Raw genomic sequence first — 26,019 nt, forward strand, 5'->3', positions numbered from 1 at the left:
GAAAGCAGGTAGGTGAAGGGCAAGGAGAAAATGCTAGAATGACCCCAACAAAAAGAATTACTGCAACTTGTGAATACAGCACATACAAGTTCACAAAAAGAATGATCTGTTCATCTAGCTATTGATGGACAAACAGAATGATTTTCAAGGCTAAGTATTTAAAGCCTGCAGAGAGTCTTACGTAGGCCTCATAGCACACAAATTTGGAGGTCAGATTGCCAGGAGCCATTGGAGATACTCAGGTAAGATCCAGTTTTGGGGTAGTAATTTAAAAAAGGGATTTCTTCTCTACTTAATGAACATGGTTACTGAGCAGAAATGTAGTGGACCTTCTGGAGGCAGTAAGGGTACTGTGTCATAAGACATCCATTGATGTCTTACGATTACATCTTCTGAAATGAAGAAGTATTTTGTCCAAGTTAAGCTGTGCTCAAGAACTAAAAATTAAGAGTTGTCATAACTGTTTAGAAGCCTCCTTAAAAATGCTGACAACTGAGGAAAGCCATTGTTTTCAAAGCAGTTTTCAGATAAGAATGCATCTTATATCACAATTTCAAGCATCATCAGCTGCTGCAGAATGGGCTCATCTCCCTTCCTCCCCTTCTGTCCATTGAGAAAACTAAACAGCACAAGCCTCCCAACATCGACATACTTATAAACTATTCCATGTCTTCATTCTGCCAAAAGTGGTGAAACAGTAGACACAAGGAAATTCATATTCTAGAATTCTCAAGATAGAAATCCTCTACTTAAGAGTCTTCTTCTGATTTCTGAAGAATTTTCTTCTGCTTTGTCACACAAATGAGCATTTGTGTTTTTGCTTCTGGGTTTTGCTATCTCGTAAGAGCTGTATCTGTAAACCCTGTCACCGAGACATAAATAATTCAGAAGAGGAACCATTTGGTCATTGAAACAGGAGCTAAGAAGGAAAAACAAAGATGATCGATAGTTGGAACATCACCTCTGAGTTTTTCAATTTACTTTGATTCTCGTTTTACTTCTTTTTACAGTTTACATGTATCTCAAAGATAGCTACTACACAAGCACTATTTTCATGTTTCTACACACAGAGAAAGCAATGGAAAGCAGAAGGAAAAGCAACCTGTCCTGCAACCACTCTGATGCAAAAACCTCAAACCAAACCAAAAACATCCTTCTGAGTAACTCTAATAAATTATATTAACTAAATTAAACCTCAAGAGGCTGCAGAGCCTCTGGCACCAATTTCAAGTGCAAGTTTTAGGGAAAGGACAGCCTTCAGCACCATGGAGCTTTTACGACTTTCTGAAACAAGAATCACTGTTTCCTGACAGTTTGCAACATACTACCATGTAAATGCAGCATGTCTTCCTTGGAACCATCTGCATAAGCTAAGAAGAAAAGGTATTTGAGATTACCTGTCTTTGCTGACCATACTAAGATGAAAAGTGGCCATATAATCTTCTAAAAAGATGTTGAAACCTACACCTTTTTACTATAGAGGCATACCACCTCTTAGAAACACTGTAAGCAATAAAAGACAGAAACTCCAAACAGGAATTATTATCTCTTTTTTAAAAATTATTTATCCACTTCATTCAGCCAAGTAATCTGAAAGGTCAAAAGTTCTGAAATACCTCACAACTTATACTGTGAGAACTAGGGACCAAATAGGAAAACACACATTTAAAAATGGTATTTCTTCTGACTGGTTTACTTCCCTAACAATTTAAAAACCCACAATGATTTGAAAAAGGTAGTTGTTCAGCTACATTATATTATTGTTGTTCTTTTATTTAAAATAGCTTTCCCTGATTTAATGAAATTTAACAGAAAATTGCTTTGGGAAACCAAAAAGAAGTAGAGTAAGAAAGTGAAAAGATAAGGTTACAACTCTCATTCAAAAACTTTGCTTCTGAAAAAAGAGGTCTGAGTAATTAATACTTATATTCTTGGTTACAACAAATTCTGAAAATAACTAGCATTCATTACACTTACTCTCTCATTAACGGTAATATTGTCCATGCACCTTCATGCCCGTCCATCTGATGAATAAGCAGAACCGTAGGTAATTCCTTTAAGAAAAACAAAAATATTCCCATTAAACTTGAATTATATGCACTTTTTTTCCTAAACACCAGCTAATCTTAAAAAAATTACACTGGAATGACTATTTAGTTCTTCATTGTTTTATACCAGCAAGTAGCCCTGCAGAATAGATGACTTAGGATGGTATGAAACAAGGTGATCTGCAATTTAGGGAAAGTGCTTCTTCCAACACATGATTTCTTAATTCCCTATTAGATATAAAGCTAATACACTTCAAGTTAAATGTTTTGTATAGGTCCTATGTAATCAATTAAGCAATATATCATACTCATTTCTGTACCATATCATAAAATCCCACACTATAAAGGAAGACTTATAAATAATGTAGAGTATTCTACAAAGGCTTCCACTGGATAATCAAACATGTCACACAAAGCTTATGTGAGCTTTCTAACACTCTTTACTTTGCCGAGTTCAGCTTTGACCTATCACACTAGCACAACGACAAAAACCCATAGGTTTATGCAAAAATCAAAATGAGGAGTTAGGGGTTTTTTTTTCCTGAAAAATCAAAGCAGCTTCCTACAAAGGAAAATCTTTTCATAAGTTTCTTTGCTCTTTTGTCACTTGAAATCTCTTTGATGTGGCAGATCCTGATGTCTAGCAGACAAGCTATCATTCTGGGGTAGTTTCCAAGAAAACACCCTTTAAACATGGCCCTCTGATATACCAAAGTGCATAATTTATTCATTAGTTCACACATGTAAAAAGTGGGAGAGAGATATATATACCTTAATATATAGGCAGTATCTTCCTCCATTGATTTACTACATTTACAAGCACAATTCTCTTTCGCAGCATCATTAGGGTGTCAACCACCTCACAAATGTCTAAATCCTTTGGGTTAGGTAATTGTACTAGTACTGAAACAAAAATCTTCCTGCCAGAAGAGCCTAACCTCCCAGTTTAAACTTCCTCACCGTCTAAGTACACCCCATTACAGCAATTAACCTAACAAAGCAATGGTGGTGTTAATGTACTTTAAGACAAATGACTTAATACTAGCAGGTAAATGATCCCACCTTTCCATTATACAAACTGTTATGTGATTAAAAGCTCATCACCATAACCACAAAGCAGCACAGAGGAACAGAAACAGGGTAGGAACCCCAAAAATGTAACTGGAGAAAACTGAGCACCCTGACCCAACTCCCCCCAGGGCTGTCCCAGGGGAGCCATCAGCCTGTCCAGGTATTGACACTCACCAGCTGAAGAGAAGGGAAAGGCTCCCTGCTCACCTTACACTCTCACAGGGGGTTACCGCCTACAGGGGCATGGCACTCATTAAGGGATTCAGGGCACGAGCAGTTTGGGATGGCACAAAACTTGTTGTGAGATGCTTAGGGAAGACAAAAGGCCAGGCAAAGATCGAGCAGGGTGGTTTGAGGAGGAATAACCATTGGTAAACACAGGGGGAAAAAAAAGGGGTTGGTCACTTGAAACAGATTGCTGGTCAGGAGGCTTGTCTGTCCATGCCCTGCACTGATCACTGCAGTCTCTCCTGTCTTCTCCTTAAATTCCATTTCCAACTCCTGGGCAGGAGGCTCTGTGTGTATTTGGAGGTCTGAGCGCCTGCAACTGGAGAGGAGACCGTGAGTCATAGGGATGCACATGTCCGTGCTGCCAGAAACCGGGGAGAGTGAGTGCATGCACGTGTGGGTGTGTGTTTCAGTGTGTGTAATTGCTCATGAGCATCAAGCTGGACTAGAAGAGGCTTGGGAGCCAGGTATCAGAGCAGCCAAAAGTCTGAGGCAGACACTGGGGGGACCAAGGGGCCTAACAGTTGGTTACTGGAGGAAACAGGAGGTCCCAGCTACAGGAGGGCCTCTGGGGCGCAAGGGTCAGCTACTGGTGGGGTTATAAGTCTCCACCAGGTACCAGAAAGACCCATTTCTACGTGTGTGTCTGTGCATGAGGCAACAGGGAGGGCAGGGGTCAACTACTGGATATACTGAGCGTCTACAGCTACTGGGAGGATCCATAGTGCATGCACGTGTGCGTGTGGGTGTGCAGGAGCAGGGTTGAGCATCAGCAACTGGAATGGGGCTGCAAACCACACAGCAAGGCTCACATGCCCACGTGCTGGCAACTGCAGAGACCGGGGATGCAAGACCTGTGACTGCACAGACTGAGTGTCAAAGACCAGCTACTGGAGGTATCCATGTTGCAGATATATATATTTACGTATACATATTCCACAAACAGGCTTTCATCCTGACCAGCCAGAAATGTGAAACAAGGTCAGGCCATTGGTACACTTTGTGAGAGTGCTGCAGTTTCTGTGTTGATCTACATGGATGATCACGTATGTATGAACACGTAGCGTGTGTATGTGTGCACATGTGCCTACTGGAAAGACACGCTCAGCCTCGCCTCTGTCAGGCTAGCGGATTCAGCAGCTCCCAAGACAAACCATCTTGATCTCTCAAGGGCCTAATTCCTTTCCACTGACACTATGCATATGCCAAACATTTTTGTTTGATGAATGATTCTCAGGAATATAAACCAATTCCGTTAACATAAAATTCACATTTAAACAGAAAAATAACTTATTCTCTAGGAAAAGCTGTAAGATGAAGTTCACACTGCTTGCTGACTCTGTCAAGTTTACTTTAAATCCTTTTTAAGGGCAGTTAAGCATAGCACCTAGAAATACATAAAACCTCCAAACTTCATTCACTAAAGAAAACGTCTCTACCACTCTAAAGAATAACTGTGTCTCTCAGAAATGCATTAATCCTATCAAAAAATAACAATCTACTGTTTTAAAAAATACTTATGCTATTGTGAATAACCCAAATTGAAAAGAAACAATGCCAAAACTCTAATTTGGAACAGGATAATAACGTGCATCTAAAATATCAGCAGTTCTGATTTATGGTTCTAGTTCAAGCCAATCTATCAAATGTGTTCCTGGTTAGTTTCAATTTATTGCAAAACCAAGGAATTCCAGAGGTTTTTAGTGGAAGTGGCAAATATTAGTAACAGTATGCTCAACATCTGGTATTTCACTAAAATGTAACCACTTCATGGTAAAACCATAAAAATATGTTTGCTTGTGGGATTGCAGATAGGAAGATAAAAGGGCAAACCTCTGTCTTTACAAGAGCATTTGTTTTTACAAGGATATAAACCCTGCAGTTATGCTAGTATTTGTATGTGGCCATATATTTCATGTACAATAGGAGCCAGACAGAGATAAAAGTAGTTAATATATTCAGTGTCTGTATCACAGTAAAGGCTGAAGTTTTATTCATTTTAGATACTAACAACATTTGCCCATGCAAAAGGTATGAAGTAAATTACATCATCTAAGTAGCTGTACCATATACTCAGTTATCTCTTCTTTAACAAAAAAACCCCAACTCTTTCCTTTGTGCAGATCAAAGGAGTGATGATAAAGAAAAAACACTCTTTCTTGAGCTGGTCTGATACTTTTGCAAGGTATCTTTTCTTTTTGACATTCTCATAAGCCTGCTCCCTTTTCTTTACCCAACTTCCTCTAAAATATGAAAATAACACGTCCTGCACATACCTTTCCTTCCACTCATCTCTAACAATTCATCAATTCCGATTTAATAAAGGATGCTTAAAAAACACTGTACAGGTGAAACAGCCTCTTCCAAAAATACAGGAGGATCTCTGTTGCTTTTCCTTTCTCATTTTATGTATTTTCACTCTGAATCTAGTGGAACTGGGCTGACCCATTCATTTTATTTATTCTACCTTCAGTAGAAGGACAGAAAAAAGGCAAAAATTACTTGATGTCAGCTCTGGGGAGTGAAAGGGCATGTGCAGGCTAGCTCATCAGGGGATGGCTAGATAGTCAAGGTAGTGATAAGTAACTTACACACTGTGTCTGTGTATCTTGTAGAACTCTCATACAAATGCATCCATACCCTGTAATGCATTCACTGGTTATTTATCTTGAAACTATTGTTTCAACAGCTACAGAGCCCATATGCCTTCACAGATACTAACACTTTACATATGACAAGTCAAATTTAATCTAAATAAAATAATTTAATCAATTCTGAAGACCAAGAAACCAACCTCCCCACTTTCACAATTGAGCTGACTTTAAAAGGACAAAACAAAAAAACAAAATCACTTGTGAAATACAGTATAAGACATTTTTACCCCAAATACCAACTACTGTATCAGTACAGTGAGAGCAGTAATACCTGCCACAGATTACAATTGCAGACTCTACACAAAAAAACCTGAAGTGTGCATAAAGGGGTTAGATGCACATCTTCACTTCAAAACACTTTGACACAGCCTCATACGCACCTTTAAAATAATGTAGTATTATTTATGCAAGTTGAAGTGCAAACATGCTAGTGAGACTGCTCAATTTCACAGCAAACCATCAAGAGAACTGAAATCAAACTCTGGTTCTTGAATCTAAACATTAAAAGACTTCTTCATTAACATGTGAAAAACCTTGGGGGAACAGCATATCCAATGAGGGAAGAGATCATTCAGAATAAAAGAATTTTTAAGAAATAATTAAGAGAATTGCTAACCTGAAACAAATATCTGAAATCTTTCTGTACTACATGCAGTTTCATATTAATCTACCAAAACCTATATGAGAAACGCACAACTTCTAGAGAACAAAACAGTATGGTGTAAAAACAAAGAAAAGGGTTAAGATTTCATAGACTACAAGGTGCTCTGTAAGCACCCAGGATAGCAGAGATCATGCCCAGCTAAAATGGGATTTCCAGAACCTGACCTAAGTCACATCCTCTAAGACCCCCTAGCAGACCTGTGCTTGCTTTGTTTTCCTGCAGAATGGAGTCCACTGAATTTCATCTAAGCATAACTAAACCTTGCCCTAACTGTATGCTTTAGTGAGAACATGTTTTTTAGAACATAGTTCAAACTGAATGTTGGTCACCACTATCTATTATATGCCCTATGTGATATAATATTGTAAGTACTACACATAAACAGATACAGAACTGCAGTGAAATGCAAAACATGACAGTAATATGTTTATTGTTCTATTACTGAGTCACCTGACCAGAGCAATTAGCAAACTTATAACACATTATAGAAAAATACAGTAGTGTATAGGAATCTGCTCTTAATGAGTCCAGTACACTGGTATCTGCAGTGTCTTGCATATATCCCCATGCTTTATAAGTTTATTAAACTGCCTAATTAAACCCAGAGCAGGGGTGAAGGAAGGGGGATCCTAAACCCTAGAGACTGTTGCTGAATCGCACAGTTCCAGAATTAGAAACATTTTCCTAGTTTTTGCTCCACATGCTCTACAAGCACTTAACAACATTTTCCCTACTCTTATCTTTTCAGAAATTAATCCTAAGACACATTCAGAGCTAGCCTATATACCCTCTTCTCAGCTCTCCCTTGGGAGGCTAAATAAGCCAAGCTCTTCCAGTCATCCATTATGACTACTTTGACAAAGTAGAGCTGTGGAATACACACTGAAGTCTCCCTACAGCTTTATTTTCACAAACATGTCACTTCTGTAGACACCCTGAAGGATTTCTAAAATGACAGAAAGTAAGAGCAAATGTCCTACCTCTAAACCCAGTGGGCCAGTCAATAGGAATTGCCACTGTCAAATACTACACCATACACTACATTTTCTCCATATTCTAACAATTCACTTAAACATTGAAAACCACAATACACATTTCAAGTATTTTTCAGGTTTTAAAGACATAAGTATCAATATTTATCAGAGCATCAAGTCCAAGAATCCAGGGCAAAACATTATTTCAAGATACCCCTTCAATAAAAGCCACAAATGATTTAAAGTAAAATTTAACAATACAACTGTAACAAAAGTAATTTGCTTCTGTTTAACAAGTCAGTTATTTGGGAGCATCTCCAAGATGGTCATGACCTTTTTAACCTTTGCTCTATTTCTCCCTAGATGATTAGAGAATCACGGAATAGTTTGGGATGGAAGGGACCTTTAAAGGTCACCTAGTCCAACCCCCCTGCAATGAGCAGGGACATCTTCAACCAGATCAGGTTTCTCAGAGCCCCGTCCAACCTGACCTTGAACGTTTCCAGGGATGGGGCATCTGCCACCCCTCTGGGCAACCTGTTCCGGTGTTTCACCACGCTCATCCTAAAAAATTCTTCCTTATGTCTAGCCTGAATCTACCCTCTTTTAGTTTAACACCATTACCCCTTGTCCAATTGCTACAGGCCCTACTAAAAAGTCTGTCCCCATCTATCTTTTAGGCCCCCTTTAAGTATTGAAAGGCCGCAATAAGGTTTAAAAAATCGGTGTTGCTAATAAAGCATAATATCCAATAAACAGACATTTTGTAGTGTTTTGCTCCTCAGGAAGCCTAAAGTAATAAAGTATAATCTTCCATTTTCCATTAGATAGAATCTCTACTTCTGTTCTACTCTCAGGTGCCTGGTTATAATTTTTAAAAAGAACTGAGTTTTTGTAATTTATTATAGGCAGTTTCAAAGGGTTCAAGGAAAGGCCATAGCAGTACCCTGCTTTCATAAATCAAGAGCAAGATGCTGTGTGTAAGTCTGTCATCAAATGATCTTACATTAAAGAAAAGATGGAAGCATTTACCCAATCATATGAAGGTAATAACTGCAAGTTAACAAAGCGATTTGAAGTGTTCCTGACTATAACTTCAGATAAGAGGCAAAAAAAAAGGAAGAGTTTTAATGAAGAGGAAGTAATTTTATTCCTTTTTCCTACTGCACATTATATTGAAATCCTCAGAACACAACTTAGCTGCCAGAAAATATACTTGAATGCATAACCAAAGCACTGACTCCTGAGTGCTTCCACACTAGATCCAGCAACTCATTGACTGGGAAAATAGCTACAGTAAGTATTTGTATCTGAAGCAACTTTTCAGGCAGTTAGCTGGAATATTAATCCTTATACACTAACTTACTTCATCATCAAAAAGAAAGCTTCTACTGCAATGTATTTCTGTCTCAAAAACCTATAATTATTATTGATGTAAATTTTCATGTAGGAAAGATGCTGGTAGCTAGTCATTTTTTATTTTACTGGGTTGTTCTTCAGCAATAGTGGGAGTAAATTTCAGCATGCATATTACAATGTTCCCAATTGCTAATCTAAAGTTCCCACAATTAGAAAATCAGTAAAAGGTCCAGTAAGGTTTTAGTGACCCAGAAATAATTCACCTGTGGTCAGCAGATAATTTGGTTTGCATTACGTTGATGTGACACCAGGAGATTTTCCTCAACTACTGGTACAAACAAGTGTCCTGCAGCAAATTGAAAAACAGTCATACAAAGAACTTATAAATGTGCCTATGTTTTCCATTATCAGGAGCAGAAAATGTGTTGACATTAACACCATTGCCTCCAATCTTGTAGATAAAAACCTGAATAGATTGTAATTCAGATGACCAGGACGTGAGAAAACTCAAGAAACTACTAAATTGGAAAAAAAAAAATTTTTTTTTTCAAAATATATGTTCATCAACAAATGAATAATGTGCCCCCCCAATTAGTCAAAAAACATAAAATATTTCTAATTTCATCTGTTTTAAGCTAGATTGGGCTACATATTTCAAAGATCAAAATGAAGTCTGGAGTCTTCAATTAGTGCTTGCTGACATAGTTGTCAAATCCTGACTTTTCAAACTGACCAATGTAAAAAAATAACTAATTTAATTCTTGCAATTACTAAGATGTGAACAACATTCAGAGGTATGGACCCATTTCAAAGTGATTATCATAAATCTTAATACCTGGAAAAAAAGACTTACTAAATGAAGTTCAAACCTAATTGCAAGATTGAGACCTAGACCCAAAGCAGCTCTTACTGCTTCCTAACACTGCCTCATAGTCCATTTTTGTGCATTTTTTCCTACTCACTGCACTATCTTGCATCATAGAGTGCACAAACTGTATTCCTTTGGGATGAAACTAAGCCAAAGGATGTGCTGCAACTGCTAATGGATCTCCAGTTCATAGAACCAAAGCAGAACTAGGCCAAAATAAAACCCTGTGAAATGTCATGTAACACGAGCTAGCTCCTCAGCAACAACTGCATGGCTCTACATGTTGGCTCCTATTGCACCACACTACTTGCTAATGTAAAAATAGTCCAGAAAAGCAGTATGGCACATCTGCCATACTTCCGGTTAACCAGGACTTAATAAAATAATAATAAAATAATCACATGGATTTTAAGTCAGTCTAATATTTAGTTTGAGCAGCAATCTGAATTTTGAAATCTAAGACATTGAACTTGCTAATTAAAAAGTGTAGCTTTGAAGGAAGAAACTTAATCAATATAAAAGTTCTCACCAATTCACTCTGCTTTTAATTTTCTTTCTCCTCCCTTAGAATTCCCTGTCTTCCCCTTAGATATATCCTATCTTCCCTGTTCTGTTCTTTTGAGAGTTAGTGATCACCAACATCTCAAAGTAAGTCTTATTTTGTAACAAGACAAAAAAAGATGTGGAAAAATCTGGAAAAATTTTGAGTGCTTATTATAATAAATGCTACCAGATTTACATATAATGAGGCAGTAGCCTAGAATGACAACAATGTATTGCAGTAAAGTGCCATTTGTTTGCTTATCACTTGTGTGGATAAAAAGCAGTGAGGAATACTGTCTTCACTGCTCACAATCTTACAGAATTCTAAATAAAGACAATCATACCGAAGACAGACGTGGTATACAGTACACAGCTATTATGCATGAAAGTAAATATTAATGCTGAACCGTAATAATTATGTTGCCAACTGATCTGAATAAGATACTTCATTTAGAATGTGTTTAAGATAGGATTTTAGTATTGTGGCTGATAATATTAGTGTGTAAGGTATGTTTTTAAGTAAAAACTCACTTTTCTCAATCAGAACTAATACATCTCTGTGAGGTGACAGGTTCTATTTTCTGCATAAAAAAAGCCAATGCAGTTACCACACATTTGACTGGGAAAAGCAGCTGTATAAAAACAGTGTATGATGTGTAAGGCAGGGCTGAGAGGAGCCCATTCATCACTACTAACACATTTAAAAGATATCATTAGTGCAGAATTATCCAACTTCTACAAATTCCTTCAAATCTACTGAATATCTATTATGGGAAGATGATCATATTCACCTTCTAGCATTACAGTATAGGTAACTTTTACAGTTTCAATAGTTAAGGGCTAGACATCAATTTTGCTGATAATAAAGCCTAGTAATTGTCAAAAGGATTCTGGTAGCTTTGCAGAATGAGAAGCAAGGGCCTATCAGAAAGTCAGATATCAAACAATTAAAACAAAAAAAGCCAAGAGAAAAGCTGGAGGAAAGCAAAGGTAAAACAGAATTCAGGCTAATCTGTAAAGTCCTGCAAGATGACCTGGAAGAAAAGAGATTCAAGACAACTCTGAAATACATTTTCAAAACTAAATAGTAATTTTGTACACCTTTCCTGAAACACTTTCAAAAGGTTTTATTTTCAGAACTTAGAGGCACCTCTTCAACAGATCGGAGTTCAGAAGCATTTCAGAAGTTGAACACCCAAATATTGAGGCCCTAAAATGAGCAGTTGCATTTTAAAATGCAAATCCTAAAAGAAATTACGCATTATGAAGACAAACTATGGACTCAACAGGAAAGAAAGTTACCAAGAACATGCTGATATCAGACAATGTAGGTAAGTAGAATAAGTAATACATCAGAAAACAAACAAATGCAGATGTTAATATGGTTAAGGAAGGAGAAATACGAATGTCATACACTGACCACTTAAATGCACACACTTATTAGAGAGAAGGTTTTTATACTGCAAGATCTACCCACATAAGAGAAGTGAAGTTTTATGGACAGATTTGGAAGATAAGTATAAATAAGAAAGTTTTGGATGATGTTACAAATAGAAGTCAGGCAAAACAAAAGCAAAGGGGAGAGAAGAAAGGCTGGATAAAATGAAGGTCCAATTAAACTTTATAGAGGAATCTGAAAATGAGGGCAAGTCTGAAATATTAAATTAATCCATCAATTTTTTTTTCTGTCTTTTAAACAAGAAATCTAAATTATGCAAGATACAAATATGCAAGTTTAGGAGAAAATTCAACTAGTATGGCAACATTTAGGTGTTCATTCTCTAAATGCAAAATACTGTTTAAAGTGGGGGGGCAGGGGGAAGAAAAAGACAAAGAAATTTTGTTTCCAGAGGTTTCTATTCATGAACCAGAGATGATACAGGGCTTTTAGTAGTTACTGGTACTATAATCTGACTCAAGCACTACAGACAGAAAAAAGCATCAAAATAGCAACACATACTGGGTACTATGATACTCAAAACTTTTGGACAAGGATTTGTGTGGTTTCAGGAGGCCACCGATAATGGCTGGAACTTTTTCCTCCCTCTCACTGCAGTACAATGTTCCCTAATTAATTTTTTGAGGCTATGAGGGACCCCCTGCAGTGACTTTACTTCTTTGAGAAAGTAAGAGTGCAGATGCTCCAGGTACCCCATCAGCATCTCTACCCTCACCAGAGAAGTGCAGGACTTGTCATCTCAGCAAGATACCTTCACACAGTCTATTGCCAGTCATGTGCCAGACTGATCATTTTGCTGTGGAAAGAGTCCTGCTGATCAGTCAAAGACTAGCTAGACCTGGGCCAAGTAGAATGGCACAAAAGATTAACATCACAGGTGATGTGACAGGATCTTCCCCAACAGCTCTGGTATAGACTGGCATCTGATCTTTGTTCTACAGAGAGGGAAAAATGATGGAAAGCTAATGGCGAAGGTATGCCAAAGAACCTTGTTTTTCATAAATAAAGTCAAAAAAACCTGTCCGCTGCCCGGCAAGATAAACTCTTACATTTTAAGGAATAAGCATTTTAAGAACTAGGGAGATAAGCACATTTCATGAGGCTACAGGATTTATTTGACATGAATAAATCCTTGCAGAAGAAAAGAAAGCTGTTGCTAGGGAAGGAAACAGATTGCACACTAACATTTTACCAAAAAAAAAAAAACCAACCAAAAAAACTAGATCTAGTAACACTGGGAAATAAAATAATTTAAAGTCATCCATAAAACATACCTGTTCTAATTTAAAAAATAGGGTTGATCTTGATACTGTGGAAAACCTTGCCATAAAGACAAACTGTTGTAGACATGGAGATGGAAGGGCAGGACAGAATGTAGCCCAACACTTCACTTAAATATAATCAGTTAAACCTTGTTAAAACTGCAAGATCCAAAAATGAATCATCTGATTAGTCTCAGCTGGAAAGCAGCTTCCATGGCATGGGAAGCCATTATAGGAAGGAGAGGAGGAAATAGGGTTTCAAGACTAGAATCTAGAATTTGAGCAAGTAATCTGAAAGTGGAAGCAACAGATATATTATGGATTGCATTGCATTTATGGTATTAATTTTGAAAGGTCTCAAGCAAATTAAGTCTATGACTATTTCATCTAAATATACAGATCAGTTTAAAAATAACTCAGTTGCAGTGAATGAGCAATCCTTCCGCTAAATTTTATAACCACAACATTACTAACATGCATGTGAGCTTTACAGCAAGGGAAACTTCAAACCTCCTCCAGGAACTGTTGGAAAATTTTAGCTATAGAGCTTGCTGTAGGTGAGGAAGAGGAATGTATACCTGTTCATTTGTGGAATACATCTAACAAGGAATAAAATGAGGAAAACACTACTACAGCCCAAGAAAAACCTAGACACATTTTCAGAGTTGTTTCCATCATAGCCTGATAGTATTTAAAAATCTCTTTCAGGTGAGATATGGATGTCAGAATTCATCATGGGAATAGTATCAAACAATAACAGAGGAATACTTAAAGAGGCTTTTGGACAGCTAGCTTCATTCCAGCATCTGAAATCAGTGTGGAAGTAGAGCTAGGAAGAACTTCAGAAAACATTAATTCACCCAGAAAAGGAATGCATGTCCCACTGGCAAATTAAGAAAAAAAAGATACAGTCTACAAATCCCCTGAAAGTAGTCTTTCACAGATGGCCAAAACATGAGCAGGAACAATTTGGAGACAGATCATTTCGGATAGGAATATGGTGACGGCTTAACATACATACATTAGAATTCAAACAAACTAATTATACTTCTAGTTCCCTCTCCAACACTTTAACAAAGAAATCTTCCACATTATTGAAATAGTGCAACGCTGCCCTCAGAACAGCCTAGGCAATTAAAAATAACAGATTTTTAAAGCACATATGCCAAGCTCAACAACAATTGGCACTTCGGCAACAGATATCTAATGACCTAATAAAATAAAGCTGAGATAGGCACCAAGAGGCTTTTCAAACTTATAGATGCAGCAGCTAGTATACTGCATTACAGTCCATTTGTGTTGGAAGCAGAAAAATAGAACCTTCTGTAGGCATGATCCTGTAAAATAACAGAGAGACTGAACTTCTGAGGCACAGACCACTGGTATAGGCCAGGTGGGCTTCTGACCATTTTTATTCCTGCTTCACTTCAGGAAACAGGATTTTGCAAAATTGTTTTAAATAAGAACACAACTATAGGATGCTCCTAACATTTGTCACCTATTTACATATTACCCAAACTGGAAATTGGGAGATTGACAAAGAAACAGTATTATTAAAATTTAATAAAGATGTTAACTAAAGCAAGTATTTACTCAAGCAACATAATATGGAGGTTTTCTATGTACAGTTCCATACTTTTGATTGTACTTGTTTTGTTTAAACTGATGTTAATAATCACTACAGTAATAGCCCTTAAACTCGCAAATGAGCAATACTCCCCTTTATATGTGGGGATAGTTTAAATCTGTGAAACTTCATTTCTATGAGATGCTACAAAATACAAGATTTTGCTCAAAACAAAGTAAGCCTAATAGTAAAAATATTGCAAATTATAGTTACAACACTTCTATAAAACAGAGGTCATACTTCACATCATCTGTTATTCATATGGAAGTATGTGATACTCATTTCCATTTTCCAATACTCCATGGTATCAGTCTTAAAATCTTATTCTTACATTCTTGTTTGCTTTTTTTTTTTAACTCCATAATGAATAGTACTAATTTGCTATATTTCTTCTGGCTAATACACATAAGATACCATTTAATCTCTAGGCTTTTCAGGAAAAATATAAGGTTTTTGAACATAATGAATTGGCTGGGTGTGTTCAAGATAAGAACCCTCAAGGAAAACAAACCAAACAAACAACAAACGGTATTTACTCTACCAGACCAGTTCTCATAAAGAAATACAGACCTCTGTCTTCAAAACAGTGCCACAACCCCAGGCAATTAAATAGCATTAACTGTATCTAAAACAGTATTTCAGACAGTATCTATCATTTTTCAAAAACTGTATTTTACCTGTTTTCTAGTCTTAAATGTAATAGTCAAAAAAGTAACCCTGGTTTTCAATTTTTTAAGAAGACAGAAAGGGAACAGTCCCAAATATTATCATTTCACACTGTCACAGCTTCCTTATTCTTATCTGGTGTTTCTTAGGAAGGCCTAGTTTACAGAGCTTCTTAAATGCAGAAATCTTAGAAAATTAAGAAAATTGGTAAAAATCTTACAGAATTTTCGTCATTGCTATGTTCTAGCTGTTGTTTAATACACTTGAGAGTTTTGGTTAATATTCAATATATCGCTATGGAATATACTTTTAAGCATGAACCCAATACTGACATCTCCTGGTGACCAGAATTACAGATTACTTTCACAGGTAAAAAATGTTTTAAGTACACAAAGACAATAAATGGACAAATTACTTGTAAAGACTAATGTAAAGTAAATATGAATGTCAGTGATTTAATCCATTTTAAAGCAATGCAGATATTCTAGTTACATTAAATAACACAAATCTAACAGCTGGCTTCTACTTCTCATTTTAAAACAGGAAAATAGTAACTAATGAATCCTTATGGACTAAATATCTATTGTTTGGTCCTGTGACAACAAGCAAGTAAACCTGGTGATTCAGTTGAATCAGTCCTTTGTTTCTATACAGCAGCTGTCCTTTAAAACACAAGAATTTAACTTCCTTTGCCTGAAAGTAGTAATTTCATATGAATTCCTTTTAATGAAAAATGTGAACTTCAAATGTTGATGTGCAGGATTTCAGAGATCTTCTGTCCCTTCTCCATAATTGGTATTATTGGGTCATGCCTCACAGTGGCCTACAGTGGAATTGCGAGTTGACAAAAACAAGACATACCAAGTACATGCTGGCTATCCTCATTTTTTTCCTGTACATTGACGGCTTTCCCCTTTTCCCAGATTTCAGGTATGATATTTTTGGTGTGATGTATTTCCATCACTGCTTCTTTAAGATGCCACGAATGCTGTTTAACAGGTACCTCTTAATATTGGAAAAGCATCACCATTTCAGCATTCTTATAAAGGAATCTCCTTAATTAGAAAATAAAGTTATTTAAAAGCCAGTTCAGTTTTCTCAAGGCAGAAGTACTCACAGGTACAACTCTTTGATTACGAACAAGATTTTACCTCTCTCCCATAAAACACGCCCATATTCCTCCCTCACTGAAACTATTTATACTTCCACTTACTGATCTTTTCATCATTCATATTCTGCAACATTACAGAACACAATTAAAATCCTTGTTTTTAATAGCTGAAGCCATAACCGTCTCTGCACACATTGTATCTGAACACTCGTCTCAATCCCAAAGAGGACTCCAAAAGAGCAGAACACTGCAGGACAAAAGCAGTTCACATGACTGATTTCATTAAGGGATTAAAAATTGCATTTAAATGGATTTAGTTACAACAGGTTTGATAAGCTTGGATAAATGAAGCCTAAAACATCCAGAAATCTGATTTAGGCACTCCAAGGCCAAGATACCTATGACAATCTAAATCAGATTTCTTTTTCCTTTACAATAAAGAACCTCAAATTGAAAAACAGGTCCAATAACCTCACAGCAAGCTATTACGTATCAGGGGATGTACGCCCCTAGCTTTTTCTTATTTTTATTAAGAAAAAGAAAATAAAGCATTGTTTATGTATGCTTAACTTTCAGTTAAGTCTCTTAAAAACCTCTTCTCTCTAGGTCCAAACTTTACAAGTAAAATTTCACATTAGAGCGTTAAGCCAAAACCAGACTTGTACAACACGCAGCTCCCAGGCCAGCACGGCCCACCAGCAGGCAAGAGGCAGAGCGCTCCATCTGCAGTGGGGTGGCAGAGGAACCAGGAGCAGTCAGGGAAGGTACTGCACCAGGGAGGGAGCTAATACCGCCATGGGCAAGAGAGGTGTGGATGACTACTGCTTTAGGAAGTAGGGAATCCTGTGTTAGGATTTTAATGTCCACACGCATTGCTACTCTACTGCCACAATGCTACGGTTGTGCAGTGAAAGTCTGACAAAATCTACATTATAGCACCTTCATCGGCTCTAATGAAATAAAGTAGTCACCTAAAATTATTCTAACTATTACTTAAATGATTATGTTTTTCACTTCATAAAGAAAGCATCTTTTTTTTTTTAAACTACACTACAGTCATATTGGAAAACTGTATTCTTCAAAGCCTTTCTTGTTATCACTTTTGCATTGAATGCCATCTAAACAAAAACAGCTGTTATACAAAAAGGTAGATAGTTCAAATTACAATTATTTAGTGATAAATCACAGCATACAATCAGTAAATACCCACTGAAACAGTTGTCTTATAAGCACACAGAAGACAATCAACAAAAGAAATAAAATGGATTTGAAAAAAAGGCACAATAGAAAACAGTATTTTTAGTAAAATGCAGTAAAAGCATACGTAACAAGGTGCAATCTGTATTATCTAAACATACCTTTCCAAGATCTGCAGCCTGTTTTAAAATATCTCTTTTTAGATCTTCTGCTCTCTTGGAATGAAAAGAATTACTTTGACTCTGGATGATAAATACAATTTCTTTTAATTCTGTGAACCAGAAAATAAGAAGATTTAAAGACAAAAGAAGTTATTTTCACTTTTACTCCAAACCTAGTGAGAACCCGGCAGAGGGGGACGGAACCTATTACATAGCAAGCTACTTCTTTAGTTATACAAACATTTCATGAAATAATAAAAAGATATAATTTAACATACAAAAAAATTCCAAAACAGTCCTTTTAAGGATTAACATATAAAAAGCATGACATGACTAGTAGATCTGCAGCAACAAAGAAACTTATGCCCGCAGTTAACAGTAGCCACATTCATGAAGTTGCTTTTTCTCCAATACACTAGCTCTCCTTATTACCAGAGTTAAAAAGTGTTAGTCAGAGACCAGCATCTCCCCTGACTAGGCAATGCATGAACATGAAATAAAGAAGATGCTTCCTCAATAACGAGCTTAAAACCCTACCCAGAAACATCAGATGGAGAGACATGCACATGAGAACAATCAGGTAATACTCTCATCTAACAGGAAAGCATCAACACCTCACATGTGTCTTCAAAGTGTTTAAAGGCACCATATGTAAGAACATTCAATGGGAGAGGAGACTGTGAGAAATTTAGAAGAAAATAATGAAGAAGCTTTGCAAACATTTATGGATAGATAATAGTGCTTATTAAAAAATACAAGTAGGTGATGAAGTAGATAGCCATATTTTCTTAATGATAGCAGACAGAATAACCCCTCAACACTTTGAAAGCTAAGAAAACCAAGGATGTTTGATCCTGTTCAGAAGCAGAACACAGCAGAGGACACAGAGGATGAGAAGGTGAAAGGAAGAAGAGAGGACAGATGCCCTTTCCAAGAAATTCTTAACAAGTTTGACCTATGCTGTATAACCCAACCCAAGACCATAACTAAGTAGCAATCAACGTATAAGATGAGGAGAACCGCACAATATTGCAGTTTCTGTTTGTTTGGCCAGAAAAGGCTGAACTTTACAGATACTATGCAGAAAGTGTGCAGATGAGGAAACTCAGAATATAACAACTTAAGAGATTCAAGTCAATGACCGACCAATTAATGCTTAAGGAACAAAAAAGTTGCCCAGTGTTCAACAAGATAAGTAAAGGACTTCTGGGGATTGGGGGGGATTGAGAACTGCATTTAAATTCTGTCACTCGAGGTGAGTCAGGTCAAGCATAAGAGATAACAGATTCTAGTTAATTCAACGAGGAGACAGCACAGAAAATGCTGCTGAGTTAATGTTTACAGATGACATCACTCCAAGACAAGACAGTGCCAAAAGGAAAGAAATTAAAGTCCCATGGGATCTGCACAGAATGTCCAAAAATGTAGAGAAGGAACAAAGTGCACACCAAAAAAATTATATAGGTAACAAATAAGATGTAGGAGCCAAACTTCAGAAAAGCAGAACTTAAAAACCACCATCATTAGCAACATTAGGAAAGCTGACAGGGAAAATAAAGGTATAAAACCTCTAGGAGAGCTTCCTAAGAACACTTTCTGGTATTCCACTGAAACCAAACTTTCAGTGAGATACAGGAGATTTCAAATTAAAGACAGTTGAGGATGAAAGTTCACTAGAGAACTAGAGAATCATGGCTGACTGAAAGCTGCCAGATTTTACTACAAGCAATGTCTGTGAAGACAAACATCCCAAGGATAGAGTACCTCAGAGGAAGCATGTGAAGCTTCTTGTCAGGCAGCAAAGTATTTCAACACTTTTAATCTGCAGTTTCACTGCAGTATAAATTCAAGTTTTACATCATGCAATATTTATTTTTAAAGTGTATGTTCTTGCACTGTAGATCAAGTCAACCTAAAAGATCCTAGTGTCATATCAAGATCTTGACCTATAGGTTAAAAATGCTAACTTGGCAGAGTAGAATGAGTGAAGAACAGTGGAACAAAGATGGAGAATAAATTTCTGAAGCAAGCAAGAAGTAGTCTCCATGAAAAAGAGTAAAACTGAGCACATGAAGAAGGATCACATGAAAAACAGTGGCAACAAAAAGAGCATTAACCCCAAATATCTTCACTAAGATTATGAAATTACGATGTCCAAGAACTGAGGATCAATTACATTCCTTTGTTCCTCTTAACAGTTACTTGTTATTTTAGACCTATGACAGCTCAAAATCGGAGTTAAATGTTTCTACTTTACCCCTGATATTCTTTTCCCTCAATTTATTAGCTTATTCACCAAGACAAGCTCTGAAAATGTCAAATTGTGTGAGGTTTCTGGTGATAAAAATGCAGAGATGGCATAAGCACTGACATAGATATCAGTTCTGATTTCACATTTTTCCCACGCAGTGTTCCTTCATGCTCTGACCCACCAAACAAACTGCTTAAAAAAAAGCATGCACAATAAAAACTTCTGAATAGCAGCTCTTTGCTATCTAGCAGGATATTTGCTACATTTCCTGTGCAAAAATTAAAATTAGTGCAAAATTAAAATTATACTTCATTGATGCTAGTGAGAGTCAAAGGGCTAAATCTACATACACAGCACTGAAAATAACCCTAGAGATAAAAAGCAAAAACTATATCGCTTTATATAATTACTGTTTTAGAATCAGCACATTTACAAATATGCAAGCATCTGAATTACACTCAGTTTCATTTACAGTACATTTAACAACAGCTGTGATATCCCACAACAGAACACTTTCCAGGAGTAATCTAAGACTTACTTTGGTGTTACTGCTTTAATCCAATGGAAATAGTTTCCTTTGCTATAGGCACTTTAAAATAGTTCATAAAAAGAAATATTCACTGTATTAAAATGTCAACAGAAAATAGGTATAATTTTAAATGCTTAAATTGTTTCTAAAGTTGAGAAATAGTCGACAGCAAGACAAAAATTCGAGTCTTTTGGAAGATTACTATCCAGAAGAGCTACTGATATGTGGATACTTTATTTCTCTTGTTGTCTTCTTTTCTCTTTTATTTCCCTAGGACATTTACATACCTGGAAAATACCTTCAACAACCTCAAATACTCATTGATTGGAAAGATACTGCAAGTGCACATTAAAAAAAAATTAAAAAAAAAATAAAATTGGGAAACAGGAATGCTGAAACTTCCCAAGTCTTACCACAACCATTGCTCATTGCTAAAGAGAATGGAACCTTAATCAATTTTTAAGAAGTCCTTAACAGTAATGTGGGTTTTAGCAAGTATATGATTACCCTATGCAAAATACTCCTCCTTAGGAATTATCACTAAATCAGTTCAAAAGATGGCAATGGGGAAATATTGCTGTTTGGAAGATAATCATTTGCAGAATAACAACAAGCATGAATAAACTACCTGTATGATTTTTTTTTTTCCCCAAAGTTTATTTACCACAAAAGGCTGTTTTAGTCAACTGAAAGCTACTGAAAAAAATTAAAACAAACATTTCAGGCAAGAATAAGGAGGAAAAAAGCTCCTAGAAGAACATATGATGATGATGATGCCTGCTAGCCAGAGGTTAAAGCATTCACCTAGGATGCAAGAAACCCAAATTCTCATCTGTGAGGCAGTTTGGGCCTGAATGTAGGTCTCTGGTGTTCCAAGTCAGTCTCTCAATTTCCAGGCTGCAAGTATATTCTGAGGTGGGTTTTCCTCATTCCCTTCTATTGTTCTAGAACTGGAGAAGAGTGAAAGTGAATCCTGAGCTTCCCAATTACCTAACTCTCCTGAGACAGTGGGAATCTAGAACCATGTCTCTGACTCGCTGAATGTTTAAACACATCATTAAAAAGGTAGAACAGGCATCAACAGAAAAGACAGAATTCCATGATGATTTATATACTTCCCTGGAGTATGTGTAACATGGTCCAAACCCCTTCCGCAAAAATTATGACTTTAAAACAACTAGGATGCAGTCTAACCACTGGCCTTTAATAGGTAAAAGAATGCCACTGACATCTTTGTGGCTCTGTCAATGGTGCTTAAATCTAGCTCCTCTTTTATTTGGGTTTTTCTTTCCTAAGAAATTATGGAAATAAAATTTATTTCTTTAAGGCTAAATGGAATATTTGAACAATGAAAAGCCAGTGAGAAAGTACAAAATGTATCATTATTTATTCAGACAAAACCTAAACTGCAGAAGCACTGGTGCTTTAACTCACAAACCAGAGATTCCACTCTGTAGGTCAGAAAACTCAGCTTCCAATTTGAGTTTAAAAAATTAGGCCACTTGCATATTCTGTAAGCCTTCCCCTACTTTTATGCTAACTCTAAGATTAACCTGAAACTCCAGATCAGGATCTCTTAGTTCTTATATTTTGAGCAGATTATTGCAGCTTAGTATAAAGCTTCCACAGTTAAAAGTAGAGACAAGTCTTTTCTCACACTAAGAACAATAATTTTTAAATGTGTTTATATGAAGTTATTGGGATCTTTCTGGATTAAAGGCAGTGTATGAATATATATAGAGATAGACAGATATAGAGAAACACAATCTCATCTGTGTGAGTGCTTATTTATTTATCATATATGCCATCAACATCCTAATGATCGATTTATCTGTTTATGGCCTACAGCATGAGAACTGAAAGCCATCTTAACTTCAAACACTCTCTCAACAGTTTGAGTATTTCTGATATTCCTATTTCCTGAATTTTACTAAAATACTTGCCTTAGTACTATCCAAAAAACCCCTTTAAAATAAATTCCAAAGCCACCACATTTTTAGTACACTTGTTTACTTCTTGAAATTAGAAATAATAGTATCTGGTTGTTCTTCAAACTGCACACCTTTTCCTAGTTTTGTAAGACATAAAGTATGTTGCTTACCACTTTAGAACTCATAATGTGTCTTAACACTTACTTAACAACAACAACAACAGAAAGAGTTCATCACCTACACATTTGCTGTTACTAATGAAAAAAACTTAAACCTTGCATGTCATTCTCACCTTTCCAACCAAACTTCCCTCACTAATTCCTAGAGAGCCTAGATAAAATACAGAACTAGGCCAGACAGAATATTAAAAAGATATAACTGCAAAAAATACTTTTGATCCTTTCAGAATATTGCAGGTATTTGCAGATCAGAGGAAGTGTAACATCACCATATTTTCAAGAATCAAATCAAAGAAAAAAAGCCTCAAGACTACTTCATTCTTCTTCTCTCATTTAACATACACATTAAAAAAAGAAAAAAAAAAAACCCAAACCAAACACCCCCTCATCACACAGCAAAAAGCTAGTAGATACTCTTGTGGTGAAGGAATGACTCAACCTACCTTGGATCTCAGTCACCCTCTGGAAGTGCCCTCTCTTTCCACATATTGCAGAAGGAATCCAGAGACCTCACACTCCAAAGCTCAATGTTTCCTTGAGTTTCCAAGGAAGGCAAAATCATTGTACACTAGCCTGAAATAGCCAGTGCCTCACTTCAAGGAGAGATTTTCTTTTGTTATTCAAATATTCTAAAAGCTGAAAACACTGTTGGTCAGCAATATAGCCTACCATTTGGGGACAAATACAACCACCAATAGAGTACCTGTACGTGCACCTGAAGGGCAAGACTTTTTGCCATGGCATGGCAATGACAATGACAATCCAACACTGGTAAGTCACATCACTTATCTTTTGGCTGAACAATAACATATCCATGCATGAAACACTTTGCACACCACTGAGTCCAGAAAGCTACATCATATTCTAGGTAGACAAAGCAACCACAGGAACACGAAGTTTTCTCTCTACTATACTTGTCTTCCCAATGACTAGGATATCACGTTGCTGATACCTGTTTTCAAAGGCTTGACTAAGGACACTTAAAAAGATGTCTTAAAACTTTGAAAGGAAAACTACAGATGGTAACTTTGCTTCCTTGGTACAAAGGTACAGCTTATCTATAAAGGAGAAAGAATTTTCTTATATAACAGTTTGAAACAGAAGAATGAAGCATCACAGGAACTAAGAACCATCAAGAACTTCACTCTGTTTCAAGTCCTTCCTTGATTTTACCCACAGAAATGGGTTAAAAGAGAAAAAAAATTTATTTCTTAAGGAGAGGCAGAATCCTGTTTAAAGAAAGACCGAGAACACAAGAAATGACATATTACATCAGACCAATGGTCCACCTAGTACAGTATATTGTCTTTAACAGTAGCAATAGGAAACACTATTTGGGGACACCACAAGACCTTCACTTTCTCCAGTACTCCTCATACTCTAACAGCATCTACCACTATTATGTTAGAAAATGCCAGAAGATACATTACTGTCTATTTATCTTACCATATACTTATGGAGTTGTCCCCTTTTGAAACTGCTGGTATGGTCTGCTTCTACAATCTCCTGCAGCAGCAAGATTCTAAGTTTTTCTACCTGCTGCATAGAATACTTTTGTTTGTCTGCTTTAAAGAGATCTACTGAAACAAACAATAGATGACAGATGGTACTTGCATCACTAATGTACCATTGTAACGTTCCTAAATATAACTTTCCTAAGTAATGAGATTCTATTAAAACTTATGAAAACAGAGCACTGTCAAAAGCTAAAAAAAAAAAAGCCTGTCAATGCCTCCCTGCGTGTTTTATGAAGTGAGACACAGCAGATCTGCTGGGGGTGATAAAAGCAGCAACCAGCACCTGGCTGTGCTATGAGATTGCACAGAAAGAGATGAAAGAACACAAAGAGGAAACGGACTTTGTTTGACACCAGATAAGGATGGGTGAACAGGGAAACAGAATAATAAAGCTTCTATAAACAGGTCCTGACCTTTCAATGGTAAAATGGGAGATAAATGGGACAAGGGACATAATTATTTTCCACAAAAGTGGTATCAGGGCTAGGGACAGAGCTTGCAACTAAGTCCAAAAAAAGCCAACAAACAAAGAAAAACCAGATCTTCTCAGCACCATTCAGAGTTCTGTTAGTAACTCCACGAAAAGCACGCTAAGTCTTCCCGGTGTTCAGCTTTGATGTCAGAATGAACTCACAACTACTCAGAAACTGCTACAACAGAGACATGTGTAAGCTGGCTCTTTTTAGGACAAGCAGACCCAAGTGCTCAGGGTTTAGAAGAGTGAGAAGTACCATAACGATCCAAGCTGCTTTAAGAATTGAACTGCTATAGTATAGCAGAGACAGCACTTGGTTACAGTGCAGAGGTTGCAGGTCCTCATCTCAGGTCTGTAAACTTTTTGCTGGAAGAACATCAGACTTGTTTTCAGAAAAGGCAGAAGCTGGCAGAATTTTTGTTTCCATAATTTATCTCACATGTCCAGTAACAAATTATTTTACCACTCAGTATCCTATTAATGTTTGACATGTTTCTTAAATACTTGCTTCTAGATATTACAAAGTTATTACAAATAATTTATAATAACCCTCGTTATTTAGGGTACCATATAATACCATGAGAGCCTAGCAGAATGGTAAAATTCAGTTTCATGTTAAATTTTTACAAGAACAGCTACTAAGTGTGATGAAATTTTATTTTAAAATATTGTGTACTACAAAAAGCAATGCATCAATTTCATAGTGCAAGTGCACATTTTCAGAAAAACACTTAACTACAAGAATTGCAAATAAAAACAAAGATCGAGAAGCTTCTGTTTGATGAGACTACATGAGAAAAGCAAAAAAAACCCAAAGTATCTGGGAATCGGCAATTAACTAACAATGCTGTTAAGCATTTAGGCACTGTTCCTACAGTAACTTTTCAAAGCATAACCGTATTTTATTTATACTAAAAAGGCAGCTACAAGTGAAAACAAATACAGACTATACAGTACTCACCTCTGCTTATTTTACTAATTGTTCCACTTTTTTGAGACTTCTAGAAGAAAGGAAAAAAAGCAAAATAAGGATACACACAAAACCTCAAATATTTCTATAGAGAGACACAGGGAGTCAAAGCATTCATCAGGTTGTAAATGCATACATAGAGGTTTTAACTCAACAACTAATAAAAAAACTAAAGTAAAAAGTTTTTCATCATCAAGCATTGAAACATATTCTACATGTTTGTATACTAGTACTTAGACAATACAGTAAAAGAAAAAAAAAAAGAGAGAGAATGC

The 26,019-nt window shown here is 36.5% G+C and overlaps 1 protein-coding gene across 2 annotated transcripts in view; it reads right to left on the reverse strand.

The window, feature by feature from the left end:
- The window catches only part of B3GLCT (beta 3-glucosyltransferase), a 76,982-nt gene that overhangs the window by 39,742 nt on the left and 11,221 nt on the right, over positions 1-26,019 (reverse strand). For both annotated transcript variants that reach the window (XM_075050640.1, XM_075050639.1), the window contains exons 3-5: positions 25,736-25,775; positions 17,893-18,002; positions 1,978-2,054 (exon numbers count right to left, since the gene is read on the reverse strand). In XM_075050640.1, the coding sequence (XP_074906741.1) occupies positions 1,978-2,054; positions 17,893-18,002; positions 25,736-25,775 (227 nt within the window). The remainder of the gene's footprint in view (positions 1-1,977; positions 2,055-17,892; positions 18,003-25,735; positions 25,776-26,019) is intronic.

This window comes from Buteo buteo, chromosome 18, assembly GCF_964188355.1.
Source record: "Buteo buteo chromosome 18, bButBut1.hap1.1, whole genome shotgun sequence".
NCBI classification, from domain to species: domain Eukaryota; kingdom Metazoa; phylum Chordata; class Aves; order Accipitriformes; family Accipitridae; genus Buteo; species Buteo buteo.